General features: G+C 37.9%; 1 protein-coding gene across 2 annotated transcripts in view; it reads right to left on the bottom strand.

Annotated features, from left to right (window-relative positions):
• The window catches only part of LOC131698597 (regulator of G-protein signaling 17-like), a 33,613-nt gene extending 18,895 nt beyond the window's left edge, over nt 1–14,718 (bottom strand). The window contains exon 1 of one of the 2 annotated variants that reach the window (XM_058991004.1): nt 14,538–14,718. In XM_058991004.1, coding sequence (XP_058846987.1) covers nt 14,538–14,594 — 57 coding nt within the window. In that variant the 5' untranslated portion in view covers nt 14,595–14,718. The remainder of the gene's footprint in view (nt 1–14,537) is intronic. The other variant, XM_058991005.1, reaches the window with a different exon arrangement.
• Nucleotides 14,719–16,573: the final 1,855 nt, after the last annotated feature.

The following is a 16,573-nucleotide window of genomic DNA, read 5'->3' as shown; positions in this document are numbered from 1 at the left end:
AAACATTACTACAGTAACAATTTGAACCGATTTCAAATATATGATCGACTGGGAATTAATAATCCATACAGCTCTGATGTTTGCAGTTTTAGCTGGACTATTATATGAACTAACAATAGAACAATAAATAATGTATATTCACATGTTTATTAGCTGGTTGTCAACAGTTGGTAGGCATTCCAGTTCAGGTTTTTAGTTTCCAACCTGCTCGTAAATATTTTGTGTGTGTTGCTTTCTAGTTTGTTCTGAGATTTGACTCGGAAGGCACATTTTTCAATGTGCAGTATATCAGGCAACCAAACAATACAACAATATCTACATACATGAATTTTAAGGCTGGTTAGAAAACAAACACTGGACATGAGTATATTGGAGCCCAGTCCGACCAGTTCTGAAAACCATTACATTGTTGATCAATTAAAGATTTCCAGCAGACCTCTAAAAAAAATCTGCTTTTGGGAGCCAAACGTTTCACATGTTTCAGAGAGATGAGCATTATTTTAATTACTATTAAAATATTAAGGCACCATATAATCCAGTTAGCTGCTTAAAGAAGAGCCTGTAGCCTGTACTTCACTGTTCATGTATGTTATACAAATATACAGTACTGTGCAAAAGTTTTAGGCAGGTGTGAAAAAATGCTGTAAAGTAAGAATGATTTCAAAAATACACATGTTAATAGTTTATATTTATCAATTAACAAAATGCAAAGTGAGTGAACAGAAGAAAAATCTACATCAAATCAATATTTGGTGTGACCACCCTTTGCCTTCAAAACAGCATTAATTCTTCTAGGTACACTTGCACACAGTTTTTGAAGGAACTCGGCAGGTAGGTTGGCTCAAACATCTTGGAGAACTAACCACAGTTCTTCTGTGGATTTAGGCAGCCTCAGTTGCTTCTCTCTCTTTATGTAATCCCAGACAGACTCGATGATGTTGAGATCAGGGCTCTGGGGGGGCCAAACCATCAATTCCAGGACTATCTTTACGCTGAAGATAGTTTTTAATGATGTTCGCTGTATGTTTGGGGTCGTTGTCATGCTGCAGAATAAATTTGGGGCCAATCAGATGCCTCCCTGATGGTATTGCATGATGGATAAGTATCTGCCTGTACTTCTCAGTATTGAGGAGACCATTAATTCTGACCAAATCCCCAACTCAATTTGCAGAAATGCAGCCCCAAACTTGCAAGGAACCTCCACCATGCTTTACTGTTGCCTGCATACACTCATTCGTGTACCGCTCTCCAGCCCTTCAGCGAACAAACTGCTACAGCCAAATATTTCAAATTTTGACTCATCAGTCCAGAGCACCTGCTGCCATTTTTCTGCACCCCAGTTCCTGTGTTTTTGTGCATAGTTGAGTTGCTTGGCCTTGTTTCCACGTCGGAGGTATGGCTTTTTGGCCGCAAGTCTTCCATAAAGGCCACTTCTGACCAGACTTCTCTGGAAAGTAGATGGGTGTACCAGTGTCCCACTGTTTTCTGCCAATTCTGAGCTGATGGCACTGCTGGACATCTTCCGATTGCGAAGGGAACTAAGCATGATGTGTCTTTCATCTGCTGCAGTAAGTTTCCTTGGCCGACCACTGCGTCTACGGTCCTCAACGTTGCCCGTTTCTTTGTGCTTCTTCAAAAGAGCTTGGACAGCACATCTGGAAACCCCTGTCTGCCTTGAAATTTCTGCCTGGGAGAGACCTTGCTGATGCAGTATAACTACCTTGTGTCTTGTTGCTGTGCTCAGTCTTGCCATGGTGTATGACTTTTGACAGTAAACTGTCTTCAGCAACCTCACCTTGTTAGCTGAGTTTGGCTGTTCCTCACCCAGTTTTATTCCTCCTACACAGCTGTTTCTGTTTCAGTTAATGATTGTGTTTCAACCTACATATTGAATTGATGATCATTAGCACCTGTTTGGTATAATTGTTTAATCATACACCTGACTATATGCCTACAAAATCCCTGACTTTGTGCAAGTGTACCTAGAAGAATTGATGCTGTTTTGAAGGCAAAGGGTGGTCACACCAAATATGGATTTGATTTAGATTTTTCTTCTGTTCACCCACTTTGCATTTAGTTAATTGATAAATATAATCTATTAACATGTCTATTTTTGAAAGCATTCTTACTTTACAGCATTTTTTAACACCTGCCTAAAACTTTTGCACAGTACTGTATGTTATATATATATATATATATATATATATATATATATATTTGCTTCTTTGTTAACTTGACAGTTTTGTCATAATAGGTCATTTTTAAAAGTGATGTTTCAAACCCTGTTTGTGGTTTTAAAAAGCATGACCTCTCAAAGCTAAATTCTGTTCATGCAAAGTTATTTTTAGGCATGTGCAAACTGGCAGATGTATTACGATCTATTTTTTAACACAGGGTTATTCATAATTTAAGTGGAAAGATCACAGCAGGACAAGAAACAAATACTGTATTGAAAACATAATTCAGACACCCCCGTTCCTGCAATAAAGTCTTGTCTGCCGAGTTTGGCAATGCAATTGAAAAGAACAGTGATCTTATAACCAGGGTGCTGAACATTTTAATAAGCCAGAGGAATCACCACATGCTGTTTCTGATGTAAGTTTGAACCCTGTGCTACACTAACATGATTTCAAATTTAAAAATAAAGATGTTTCACAACAGCACAACGAATGCGTACGACAGGAAATTAACTAGGATAGGGCGGTGCTGTTTTTAATAACCCTTTTTCTAATTTAGAACCAGGATTTTCATGGTTGTGTTTTAGCGAACTCGTTTAAAAGAACCAGATACAGTTCCCTTTTTCATGTCTCAATTTCTGCCAAAGTTCAAAAATCACAGGTAACAATGCCAAACATTATTTAAAACCTAAAAGTTTCAATTTCCGTCCTTACTTTAATTACTGCACTGTAATTAAAGTTTGTTTATTGCAGGGCTGTGACACCTAAGGCCCGTGGGCCACAAGCAAACCCTCCAAGGATCAATCTGTGGCCCTTATATATAAAAACTCACTCTACACTGATTCCTAACTACATACAGTGATGCACGGAAGACAGTTTAATTTCTGTTGTTTAAAAAAAAAAAAAAAAAAAAAAAAAGTGGTAATTGTTGTCTGTAACATAAATGTTTAATGTACTCCTTTTGAAAAATATGAGTTAATTAAAAGCTCAACTAAACTCTTTGGAAATATGCCCCTTATTTTACCATAGTTTAAAATTCTGTTTGATGTTTGGACGGTTGACTTGGTGCTAGATAGTATGCTAAAAAAACAGCCTGGTTTTAGGAAGCAGGAGCTCACATTACCAAATAACCATTAAAACTTTCAGGCCTAACCGAATTTGGTAACATCAGAGCAGACGAGAGTAGGGTAGTTTTTGTATTGGTTTATGAGGTTTATTAACTCTAACCACACACCTAGTCCTGGATTAGTAGAAGGCACACACCGGTAAAACAGTTTTAACCATTAATAAAACACAGATCTACTCTGCACGCTAGCTGCAGTGTTTTTACTAGGCGAGTGTGGGGACCCCTGCAACTAAAATGTTTTTGCTTTACCCAGGAGTTTTTAATCACATTGCCTAGGACACAAACAAGCTGAATTTACATAATATTGAACCCACTAGCTTTTAGCTATATGTGTTTGCCAGCAGCATGCAGGCATTCTGTAATATAAAAAGAAAAGGAATTATAAAATAAGACCACTGAAGAAGTGTCTGCCGTGGGAACACTGGTGGAATTAAAAGCAGACGACTCCACAGGCATAGAAGCTAAAAGACGTTCAAATATAATATATGACATACAAGACAGTAGCATTAGGTACCATGATCAGGACGGAAAAGAAAACACAAAATCACTTCAAAAAATGAATCCTAAATTTATCACAGCCAGATAACTAGCAGCTATTTGCCATGGTTGTGTACTCCTGGAAATTCTTCCAGCTCCACATCGGCTCTGCACATTCTCAGCAACAGTCTACACGATGACATCATCATGCTTGAGGTGAGCAGCAAAGCTGGAGACACTCCCGCTGTATCCTGTCATGCTCAGCACAGCTCTGGTGTAAATATGCAATGAAGTCTCTCCGGTAGCTGGCTGGGTTGAGCAATATAAAGTAGAGTCTGCTCCGCTAATTGAATCTGGCTGTGTTGGCACAGCAGGAACCTGGGAACCTCTGTCACTATGTCTATTTTGTGTGCAGGAAAATAGACATAGTATAGCCTCCGCCCCACCCTTTCCTTAAAGGGGTAATAGTTCATCAATATCTCTCATTGGTATAACACTATTCCCTTATTGTTTGGCTATCATCACTCACAAGTAAGTGTGTGCGCTGGGGTGCAGGATTACTCATTTTGAACAGAATTAGTCATTTCGAAATTCAAAAAATTGTAACGCCCCAGGTTAAGGATTTCCGTTTGTCCTGACAATGAAACACAGGCATGTGATGTAATTTCCTGTTTACAAAGTTTGAGCTTGGTACTGCTAAAAGATATGACTGACACTTGCTACACTATACTGTACATGTGAAAATAACTCACTTAAAAATCCCCAGCCTTAACGTGAGGAATTCTATCAAATCCACAATAGAATATCTACTATCAATTTCATCATAGCAGGGTTATTGCCAATCCGATTAGTAAACCATAAAGAGCTCACTCTGTTAATGAACATCAGGTTTATCCAGGCTAATTGTATTTTTCCCATTTATATCACATGGTTTTCATTCAGGAAGAGCCCTGTGTTGTCCTGCTGAAATACAGATGGATAGAAAGACAGATGGCTTTTTTAACCCACTTAACCTTTAACCATTTTTGACACTGTTGCCTGTCCAGTGCCAGGGAACATCAATACCATGCTATCAAACTGCACAGCATCCTGCATCGACTGCTACAGATTATGGATGGTATGCATTAGTCACACTGGTTGCTATTAGTGTGTGTAGTACTGAAAACAGATGATCCAGAAGTTTCGGTTTTAAAGCTAAGACATTGTTGTAACATAACCCCACTGGGGCTGTAGATTTGTTTTTTAGGGTTTGTTTTTAAGGCTCTGCCTCATTCCCAAACCCACATCTTGAAACACAGGGACAGCAAAACCAAAAAAAGGAAAAGAGAAAAAACGACTCTCCCACCCCTCTGTTGTGGAATCTGAAACATGTTAGGTTGACCAAACAAGGAGTTTTGGTGAGCTGGGAATAGTCATGTTTTTAATAAAGTTAAGTTTGAGCTGTAATGAGGCCTATATATAGAGTCAAAACCAAATACTAATCTTGATGACAAAAATATAATTGGGGGGGGGGGGGGGGGGGAAATAAACAAACTCAAGCTATTAAATAAGACAATTACTGTTGAGTCTGTTGAACTGAAGTTCCCTTACAGTTTAATTCACGGTAACCAAAAAAATAATAATTAAACTAGAAAGGGTGTTCGACTAACCTGGCCAATGTGCACTTGCCAGTAATTTTGCCCTGAGCTCTATTAATGGGAATGTCTTGTTATGATTTTGACTGTTTCATTATAATAGTCAAAAGATTTTAATGAAACAACCATTCAAACAAACTATAAAACAGTTACATTCAATGATGAATAGAAGCTCTCCCACATCATAACAAAGGCAAGATAAACTAGAATAAATATACACAATTCCAAATATTTCTTTATTGATTTCTTTTTTTACTGAGACACTTTTGAAAGTTTTTCATATCTCTTTTCAAATCAGGGTTAACAACGCTAGATTCTGGTTAACAGATCTGACAAAATACCACGTTGTCTGCCCTTTTAAGGAAATCCTGATATGTTAAAAATATATTAAAAACACTGCCTCGTTTTAGTACTGAAAAGGGATATGAAGCTTGAAAGAGTACAGACGTGTCAAGTCTCTACAATTTTACCAATTCTCTTAAACTACTATATGTAGGTAGCAGCCCGTTGTAAGCTTTGTAATGTTTGAATCAAAAATGTTACCGTTGCAAAGCTTCAAACAAACCAGTCTGGATATTGACTTAGGGTTGTTGTTTGTTGACTGCTCAATAAAATTACCCATTTGATAGAAACTTTACAGTGGAGTTAACCTCAGACATGTACTCTTGAGTGGAAGTTCTTTTGCTCTGTTAAGTAGGTGGTTTAACTAACTTTCAATTTACCAAATTACCCTGAGAGAGGAGGGCCTGTAGGAGAAGGGGAAGCTCACATTAAAACACACCTTTTCCTACCAATCAGGGCTGTAGAAGGGTCCATGGAAGTAAAGCACTGTTGGAGAAGGGGCACCACAAGGGTCTAAAAAAAGGTGCTTTCTCTGCATGGTAGCTAATAATATTGTATTTCAAAGAATACTATGTTTTTTTTTTTTTTTTAATGCAAGCTTGTTATAGTTAGTTTAGTTTTTTTCACTTAATTATATGAATTTCGTTTGTGTTTAAAAAAAATAAAATAAATAAAGACAAAAGCATTTCATGGGCCAATTCACAAAGCAGAAGCAGAGAAATACACAGTCTCACAAAAGGGATGTTCCACTGTTTCAGATACTGTGTAAGTCCAGTTCTTTGGGTCACACCACATATGGAGATGGAAACAATAAGCGGTGGTGATTTAACAGCTGAGAGATCTTGCAGATCCTTTAATGAATATGGCAGCTCAATAAACATTGCTGTTTATTCTGCTGACTGATATACATTTGGTTTTGTTTTCTCTGGAGGCAGAAAGGGTTTGTACATAAAGCTACAGAACCACACCAGTGTGGAAATTCAGTAAGTGCAGCGGTTATCAGCATATAGTGGTTTGGATTATAGGTCATTTCTGCCTACCGGAGTTGGGATTTGCAACAGTGTGCTATAATAAGTTGTGTAATCACTTTGTAAAATAAGTGTTTTATATATCAGGCAATTGGGAGGGAAAATGCTGTATCAAATACTTTGGCTGTAAGCATTCCAGTTCCAGTCTAAATAGGGTGGAAAAAAGAAAACCCAGAATGACCTTCAACAACATGCTTGACGTTATTTTTTTTGCCAGTTTAGTAACACAAATGATCTAAACTTTTTCTCCTAGCCAGCCAGGAGTGAGCTGTGTTTGGGGGGGTAATTCAGACAGCCTGGTCTGAGACCTCCCCCTTTCCAGCCCCCCCCCCCCCCCTCAGGGAGCAGGGAAACCAATGGATGGGGGGGAGGCAGGAGGAGGCTACAAACCAATCTGACAAAGAACGGAATTGACAAGGGCTATATATAGAGCTCTAACACGTGAAAATAATTGAAATTGAATTTAGTTAGCGATGCAGTAATACTGGGCAGAACTGGAGACTAGCATGAGCCGAGTATGTAAGGGGCAGGAAATGATAGAAAAGGCAATATATCTGCATGTGCCTGTGTGAACTGTATATATTTTATCAATGAGGACGTTAAAGGTATAATTACACAAGTTGTCGGTATTAAATCAATGAACATTAACATTAATTAATCACATATTTTAGTTTTCAAGTTCCATAAAAACAAGTCTTGTTATCAATATTGAGATGTAACGGCATGAGCTGGTATTTGTACATAAGGTCACATTCATCTGATGGGGTAGCGTCACAACCCAGGCTGGCTCCCTGGCAGGAAATAGACCCAGAGACAGAAAGCTGCAGTTTTAAAAGGTGGTGCACACATTTATTACACAAACACAGACACAAAACCAGGAACAAAATAAACTGGTACGAGGGCAAAAATACAATGTTCAAACAAAAGAATAAATTACTGGTAGGCTGGGCATTAGCCTTCACTACAGATACAAAAATCACAGCACAAACAAACACTCACCCTCACCCTCACCCTCACCCTCACACCCCCCCCCCCCCCCCCCCCCCACCACCAGATGATAACTGTGCTTTTAAAAACACACAATTAAAATCAGAAACAGATGTGTTTATAAAGCATATCTGTATATTGTTATTTATCCCCTGTTTCCTGTACTTTTTGTTTTTTGTTTCAAAATGGAAACTTTCAGGTACTTTCCTGTAACTAAAGAGACTAATTTAGCACACGCTAACAAACTTTTTGGGATTTTCTAGTCCACTGTTTGTAGAACCATAAACGTAGCAAGGACCTTCAGTAAGGAGCTCACTACAATCACATTAGAAGGGGACAGTAAGAAGGGCTTTGACAACAAAGCAGTATTTATATAAAAAAAAAAAAACACCAAAAAGCAGAGGGTAAGCTATTACAGCCTCACCACAATGACCTACAAGATAAAAGGGTATTTTTGCTTAAACAATCATTACAAACAGTTGTTCCGCACAGGGTTAGTTTTGCTTGCTCTTGATAAATATAGTTATTTTTGGGATGGCGTATCATTGTGGAAAAGAATGTGAGGCTCCCCTGGGCTAAATCAGGGATGCCAGGCAAGAAAGGGATTTGGGATGGTAATGCTGGCACCATTAAACACACTGAGATGGGGGCACAGAGAGATATTTTAAAATGGGTTCACTTGACATAAAATACACACTTTTTCACATCTCTGGTAATGTACCGCTGTGTGTTGATAAGGAAAGTACTCAGCATTTCGTATTTAGTATACTTTTACTTATATGGAGTACAGTTTCCAGGAGACCCAAAAAGTTTCATGGTCAGAATAAGATAAAGGAGTGCACTATGTAAGCCGCCCATGAGGAAGACAGAGAAAAGAAAAGCGAGCATGTGATTCTGTACTGCCCAAGGCATCACACGGTCAGAACAGAAATGCATACAAAAATAGCTGGAGTTTAGACCAGGCTGCCGCTGCACACACAGAAACACAGACACACACACACACACACACACACACATGTTTGCATTCCTAAATTTGTGGGGACTTCTCATTGACTCTCACTGTATTTTGATGTACTATTTCTAACTCCAGTCAAACAAAACTCCACACAGGGTGAAAGTCAACAACAAACTAATTTTTTAGTTCTTCAAAATGTGTTTTACAAAGTGGGGACGTCCCCACAGCGTCATTCTTTCAGGAGTTACTATCTTTGTGGGAACATTTTCTCAAATTTTGTCTGCAATAATACCTGCCCACAGAAACGCACACACACACACACACACACACACACAGACTGGAACAAGAGAAAGCAAGATAAACTCGCAATTGAGCAATATGTCAAAAGTATTACTGCAAAGAATTCCACAGCAACGTAAGCTGAAAAAACACATTAACCCCTTAACCACAAAACACATGCCTGAGCAACAGCAGTAAGATGCCATTAACTTTAAGCCTTCCCCAACACAGTTTGCAATTGATTAATTTTTTAAAAGATGGTATGAAGTTTATTTTTTATTTGAATCCCTCATCCAGTAAATTTGGAATAGTGCATGTGTCTACAAAACACCTGGTCCTAGGTGTAATGCACACACAGGACAGCAATGCTTGGTGTGCTACGGCCCTCAACAGCAGTCAACGATCATCCACAAGGTAAGTCTTGAATCTATACATGGATAATCGATCACCAGCAGGATGGGGAACTAACATTGCCCCAATAATCTAGGCATGGCCCCCATCTAAGAAACACACAGTGATAAAAACGCTGTGATAATACGTGGGTCTGCTGTAATAGTGTTTGACTGGTTAAACCATTGCTGCATAAACTGCACATGTTGCATAAATGACAGGCTTATCGAAGTTGTTACAAAACGTAACAGGCTAACAGAAAAGCAGTGAATAGAATCTGCAGTGGTCTGTATGACACAGGGAATGTTCATTTAGATTGCTGCTTGCTTTGCATGTATAACCTCTGCTTTCCAACAAAGCGAACGATAAGATTGCATATTTGTATATGTGTGTGCGTGTGTGTATATAAGACAGCCCTGTTTCCATAAACACCATTTCCAGGTATTTTCAATTTGAATATTACAGCTTCCTCTGTGTACTTGTACATTCAAACCTAACAACAATGTTTTATTTCAGATTGGCATAAGGAGGTATTGACAAAAAAAAAGAGGCGTAAAACAAATGACATACAATATAAGCTTTGGTCAGTGTTGAAGGGAGTTTGTCCATGGACTGATAGCTTGCAATTTTATTGGCCTCAAACAGTACAGCTATGGCCAAAAGGAACCTCTGCTAATTCTTTCTGTGTCGGGTATTAGTCCCAATGTAACTCGCTATGTCTTGGGTATAACTACAATTGAAACAAATTCAACTTTCCATAAAACCCCAGTTTCAAATAAACATGACCCCAGTCTTTAACTGAAACAGATTTGGACACTATTTTCAGGAGTGATCAACCAACCTTAAGAACAAACCTACCTATTTATTTGGTTCAACCTGTTTTCTGAAACACTCAAATTGAGTTACAACAACATAGGAGCCACCTGAAAGGAACGCTAAAGTACAGGGGGTTCCATTGCAAGACGTCTGACGTGTACTTGAAGGAGGACAATTAGGTTTGACAGCTTTCAGTTTTGTTGTCTTTTGATGACACGCTAAGATTTCCTTCTGCCACCTAATTGAGGAACATCACATTAGGCTTTTGTCACCTCACAGGGTAATTATTGCAATTCTCTGTGTTCCCGCCTCTCAGATGCATCCTTGAATGGGCTGCAGTTGATACAAAACACTGCTGCCAGAATACTCACTCGCATGAAACCATCCCACTGTATCACCCCAGTCCTTAGATCTTTAGGATTTAGCTTTCGCCCACGAATTGTGAAGAACATTTGGTGTGCTAAGCACTCTGGGATACCTGCACACAAAGGCACAATTATTGCATGTGATATGGTAGGGTTGGCACACCCTTAACCCTAATAATAATAAAACTGTTATGCCTTCTGAGTAAAACCTCTAGAATTGAAGTGAATGATATTTTTCATTGAAAAATTCAGTCATGCTTATTTAACTAGGCTAGACCTAATGCTGTTTTATTAGCTTTTAAACCACTGCATTAGAACGTTTTAACATTTCTGTGTAACATACATCAGTACAAACAAAGGGATTAGATTAGCGTGCTACAGTATTAGGTATGCAGGAGTAGTGGAGTTGAGTTTGTGTGAAAAAAGAAACTGTTCAGGAAGCAGACACGGAATATCCAGATAAATAAAGTACTGCGAGTTCCTAGAAGCAGGTCTATCACGTCGATTCCCAAATGTCAAAAAAAGGAAATGCAGCTTACAGTAGATGCCAGGAGTTTAAAACAGTGCTTAAAACACTCAGTGTGCAAGTACTGGGAAAGAAAGGAATTATTAGGGGGAATGAACCTTTCATAACCCTAAAAGCAACGGGGGATGGTTCCCAGCAAAGTGAATGGAACTTGCTTTTGCAGGGTCAAAATAAACAATCTGCTGGCATTCAACCTGCAGACTACAGTAAAGGAGTGAAGTCAGTACCTCAACAAACCCCATATTTTTCAACCTGTTACATATAGAATACCAAACAACAAAAAACAGGCTCTGAGGATGGCTAATATCAGCAATAGAGCGTGCCTGGTAAGTTTTGAATTCAGACATGAACCTGATAATTGCTGGGGTTTTTTTTTTTAAAACATAAATATGACCAAAAGAGTGAATTCAGTAAACCATATATATTTTCAAAAAAAAAACTTAACACATTTGTAAGATGCTTAGTCACAACAGTAAGAAGCTGCAGGTTAAAGCACTAAAAGGCGGGGGAGCTGTAATGAAAAAGAGGAAATGAACAAGAAACGAGGAAGAGAACAGCACTGAGCTTGATGGTGACTGTGGTGGTGCTCTTAAAATGGAGGATATCTTTTCAAGATTAAATCACATCTGATAGCGATTATATAACGCTGTTGTCAAAAAAGACACTTAACTGCTCATCTTAACTATTTTATTAAATTAGCCAGTTATAAAACACACACGCGCACAAACAAATGGCACACTACGCCTTTTTTCCAAGTTCTATTTTAAAAGTTGTTTTCCCCTAGTGATTCATAATAATAATAATAATAATAATAATAATAATAATAATAATAATAATAATAATAATATGTATAGTGTTACACAGGGATGAACAATTTCAACCATGTCAGCCTACTGTACCTACAAAAGATGCCCTTTTGTTCACATGAATCCTCACATTTGGACTTATCTTGAAAACTGTTTGCCCTATTGTATTGTAACATAGTAAGGGCATTCTTTATCTCAAGGTATTGAGAGTATCAGCGTGAGGTGCTGGTACTTCTGTATGTCAGCGACATGACGACTGTCTTAATATTGAATTTCTACAATCACAAATGTCTATTGAACAAACTAATGCTGCTTATGTGTTAGTATATATGGACTTACAAGCTATACATTATATAAAGGATGTACACTGTGAAGCAAACAAAGCCTAGCAGTTTGATCCATTCCTGGTTTCAGTGTGAGTTTAATAAGACACATCTAAGCTTGTTAACTATATACTGTGGCTAATCAAGCACATATTAAAACCTGGAGTTGGTGAAACTGCTATGCAATAGTGGTCTTATTTCCATCCCTGAAATACTATAGTATAATGAAAGAAAAATCCTGTTAGCACACACTGTGCAATGAAATGGAAAAAAAAACGTTAAAAGCAACGCAAAACAGGCTTGAATAGAGGAGTGGCTTATCTGAAAACAAAACAAAAAAGAAAACACAAAAAAACCTCTGTCAGGCCAATTCCAATTTATGTTAACCGCTACCCTCCAATGCACACAGACAAAACTGACATCCTAATTCACAGCTCGAACCAAACTAGAGATGCCAGCAGAGCAAAGCGTCTGGTAGATTGTGGGCAGTCCCAGAATTCAACCTGCATCCTGACTGGACAACAGGAGGGCACAGTTTTCTGATGAGTGCTGTAACTCTTGGCATGTGTCAGTGATTTTAGATTTGAACAACTAGAATACTGATAAGAATATAGCATGTATATGTTGTTAAATATACAATTTTAATGCTTAGGGGTTTTGTGTATTGCTCAGTTATAGCACAGCACAGGATGCTTACTTTCAATCTATAATAATACATATTTAACACCAGTAACTGATTTATATCAATTGGCACCCCATATTCCAACCAACTGGTTATGTGTCATGCTCTTTCTTTCTTTGATACACACATTCATAAATACATAGCCTACAGTACTGCACTTTGCATCTGCCAATATACAAATAGTACTGGTAAACAAATTAAATCACATTTGCATTTTTCTTTGCCAGAATTCAGATAATCATCATATATTTTAAAACGCCGGAAACTTCCATTTTAAACAGTTTGAGCCATCCTTAAAGTACTTGACATTTCCAAATGCCAGAACGAGACAGAAAAGAGGAAATGCACTAATTTAGAAATGTCTGTTTCCCCATAGTGTATATGTAATAACTGCAACGTACTGCACACTGTATAGCATACCGTTATTCCCCTCCCCTTTAAAGCTCGTGCACCGGAGAATGGCACGAGCGAATTCGTACAAGCGCTGTGTCGACACGCGACACCGCGAGCCACGCACCCTCCTACCTGGAGCGCCCGCCGCCACGCGCACAAACAATTCATTCACCCGGCGGTCGCGCGCCGTTTCGCGAACGCGCCTTACTACACTCACAGCGAGCTACAGACAAGAAGATCCTTAAGCAGGAAAGACACGCCAGCCTCCGTAAAATACCGCGGTATTCTATAGTACTGCTAAAAATACTATAGTTATCCCATTTATTTTTAAAATACCTATTTTCGCAATACATTGTTATATGTCATACTAGCGATTATTTTGTCCATACTCTACAAATACGTAATTAAAACACACCTACCTTCTCCCTTACTTTAACCACATTCAAAAATTATTTACATTTGGTATATGTTTACATTTGATTACATAGACTATATTTTTATATTCCAGGGAAAAGGTGCGTGACATTATCCAGAGATACAGAGGGCATGTTATCATTGTTATGTTTGTATTATTATTAACAGTAGTATTACTGTCATCTTTCAACTTTAGCAATATTCATATATTCTTAATGATGTGCCCGTACAAAAAAAAGCTCTAGATTCGTGGTTAAATGACAAATGCTGTCAGCCAAAATGTGTTGTTTAAAAAATGAACATTAAAATAAAAAGAACCGTCCCTGACTAACCACACGAGATTTTATTTATTTTTATTTTTATAATAAGCACAGCATTTACGATATGGAGACTTCACCTTACGTAAATAAATCATAGCCTCGTTTATGGATTTACATTGCATACAAAAAAAAAACTTAACAGATATACCACACATCGTGTGAACGGCAATCACAGAATTTGCCAGTAAAAATAAATGTCAGAATTAAAACAAAAAATATATACTGTGCATACAGTACTAAAACGCATATACCGTACAACCACTTTTGCATTGCCAGTCAAAGATCTAATTCCAGGAAAGCCTTGTACAGTGCATGCATATGTATAATTGATCTGAACTACACATAAAAAGGAAGAGACTGTCAGTCAGAACCATGGGGAAACGGGTTCGTAAAGACAAGCAATTCAAAGCAATCACAGACCTTTCGAAATCTGGGAAAATCACAAATCCAGCGGCGTTTTACCCAAATGCGATAGTTAATAACCAAACAATACTTACAATTTTTGCATTAAAATGATCTGGAGGGCTGTAGCCGTGTCGTTTTTTGAAGCACATCCGTTTCTTTATTTTTTTTTCTCTACTGTTTCAGAATCTACACCCTGAGACGGGAGGCTGGCAGATGCTGAACTGCGCAGGCGCGCCCTCCGACAGCTCGCTCAGTTTGGGGCTGCTGCCGAGGACTTCCTCAGTATTTTTCATTTCTATAGGAACTCCTCTCTGTGTGCACAGAACATCACAATTAGGGACTGAAAGTCGTTATAAGCTGGCACATTTACTTTTAACTTTTTATTCTAAGTACCGCCTAAAAGTAAGCAGGTATAGGCTTACATGTTTTATTTAGCAGTACTACATGTTAATGAAGGGGGTGAGGTAAAACCACCTTCATAGCATTTTAATCCATTCCAGGTTTTATAGTGGGCTATATTGCCTCAAGCTCAGAATTGTCGTATTTTAACACAGTAAAAAAACAACAACAACAACAAAAAAACCATATACAACTGATGTGCAATGAGAATATTTGTTATTTTTTTAAAACAATTTTTTAACAATTCATTACAGATAAAGCAGTTATAAAATACAATAAAGTCGATAGTAAGAGCAAAATCAAATAAGAGAAACCAAACACAGTAAATAGTTACGTTTGAGAGCGATTTCGACTAAGAGCAGTTCAACTTAAGTAAAGATATTTGCTTATAAGAGTAAATTCCATTAAGAGCAAGTAGTAAGTACAATAAATGGAAAAGAACGTTTTCAAATAATAAGAATAATTACAATAAACATGCAGCATATTAATCTGTTTAACTGTACTATTGCATACACATTAAAAAAACAAAAAAAAAACATTTGCAGGACATCAAATCCACCACTATTGTATAATGCATATAATATATTACTTCCACACATTAAAGGCGGCACTTACTTGATTTATTGCCTGTAATACTGCTTATCAAATCAGGGGAGACTCGAGTGCTAATGTTCGCGTTGCTACATGCATAGATGGGAGAGCCTCCACTGTACACTGTTGTTGATGCAGTTATTAAATTAGATTACACTAAACATCATAGATATGTTTGACATCATTTCAACCACCATACCTAGGTAGGCAAGATGTTTTCTAAATAGACAACTTTAACGTTTTGGTTCTGGAGGAAACACACTATAGCAAACTTTATAGTCATAATGTCGTTAGTTCTTTAGTTGTTATCACGTTTCATGTGTGGTTTATCACAGCTGTGGCTAACAAAAGCCAATGTCTTTCAACGCAGAAGCTTATCGATACTGTGCTACAGTTCCGTTTTTAACTTTTAGATGGTTGAAACTGTGTATCTCCTATAATAATTGTAACAGAACTCGTCACAGAAGTAGAATATAGATGCCAGTTTGATTCTCTCATACTGGCTACAGTATTGCACGTTGTACAAATGAACCTTAAGTTTGTGAAGGTGCTTGCATGCCTGTAATTTACATTACCTTTACAGAAACCCCGTTCTTTCTGATTATATTAGTGTTTCCACCCACTCAATATAAACATGGCGTTACATGAACGAATACGTATCCACGTCGGCATGGATTTATTCTTTTTAAATGCAGATATTCAAAGCTTTAGCACTGCAATTACATGCAAATGATTCAATTGTATAGTCTACTTTATATATCAAACCTGTATGAGACACCATAGGGTACAACTCAATACATACACAAACATTAATACTAAAACAATAACCTTCTGTTCTGTACCCAGCGGGTGCACAATTATTACATTTACAATCTCTTTTTCCTATTGAAAGAATGTGTCTTTACAACAGTATTAAAAATCCTCCGAGTTATGGTTTTGCAGCCCCACAACACACACACACACACACACACACACACACACACACACACACACACACACACACACACACACACTTGTGTATTGTGTCGCAAGAGGTTTGCATGCTCACCAGTGCACTTTTGTGCTTTATTTGGTTATCCTGCCATAAACCTGTTGGTTTAAACATTAAGCACCAACTTGCGTGGTCTACGCCGCCAGG

Source organism: Acipenser ruthenus, chromosome 18 (assembly GCF_902713425.1).
Source record: "Acipenser ruthenus chromosome 18, fAciRut3.2 maternal haplotype, whole genome shotgun sequence".
NCBI classification, from domain to species: domain Eukaryota; kingdom Metazoa; phylum Chordata; class Actinopteri; order Acipenseriformes; family Acipenseridae; genus Acipenser; species Acipenser ruthenus.
This window is presented reverse-complemented; position numbering and strand designations above follow the sequence as displayed.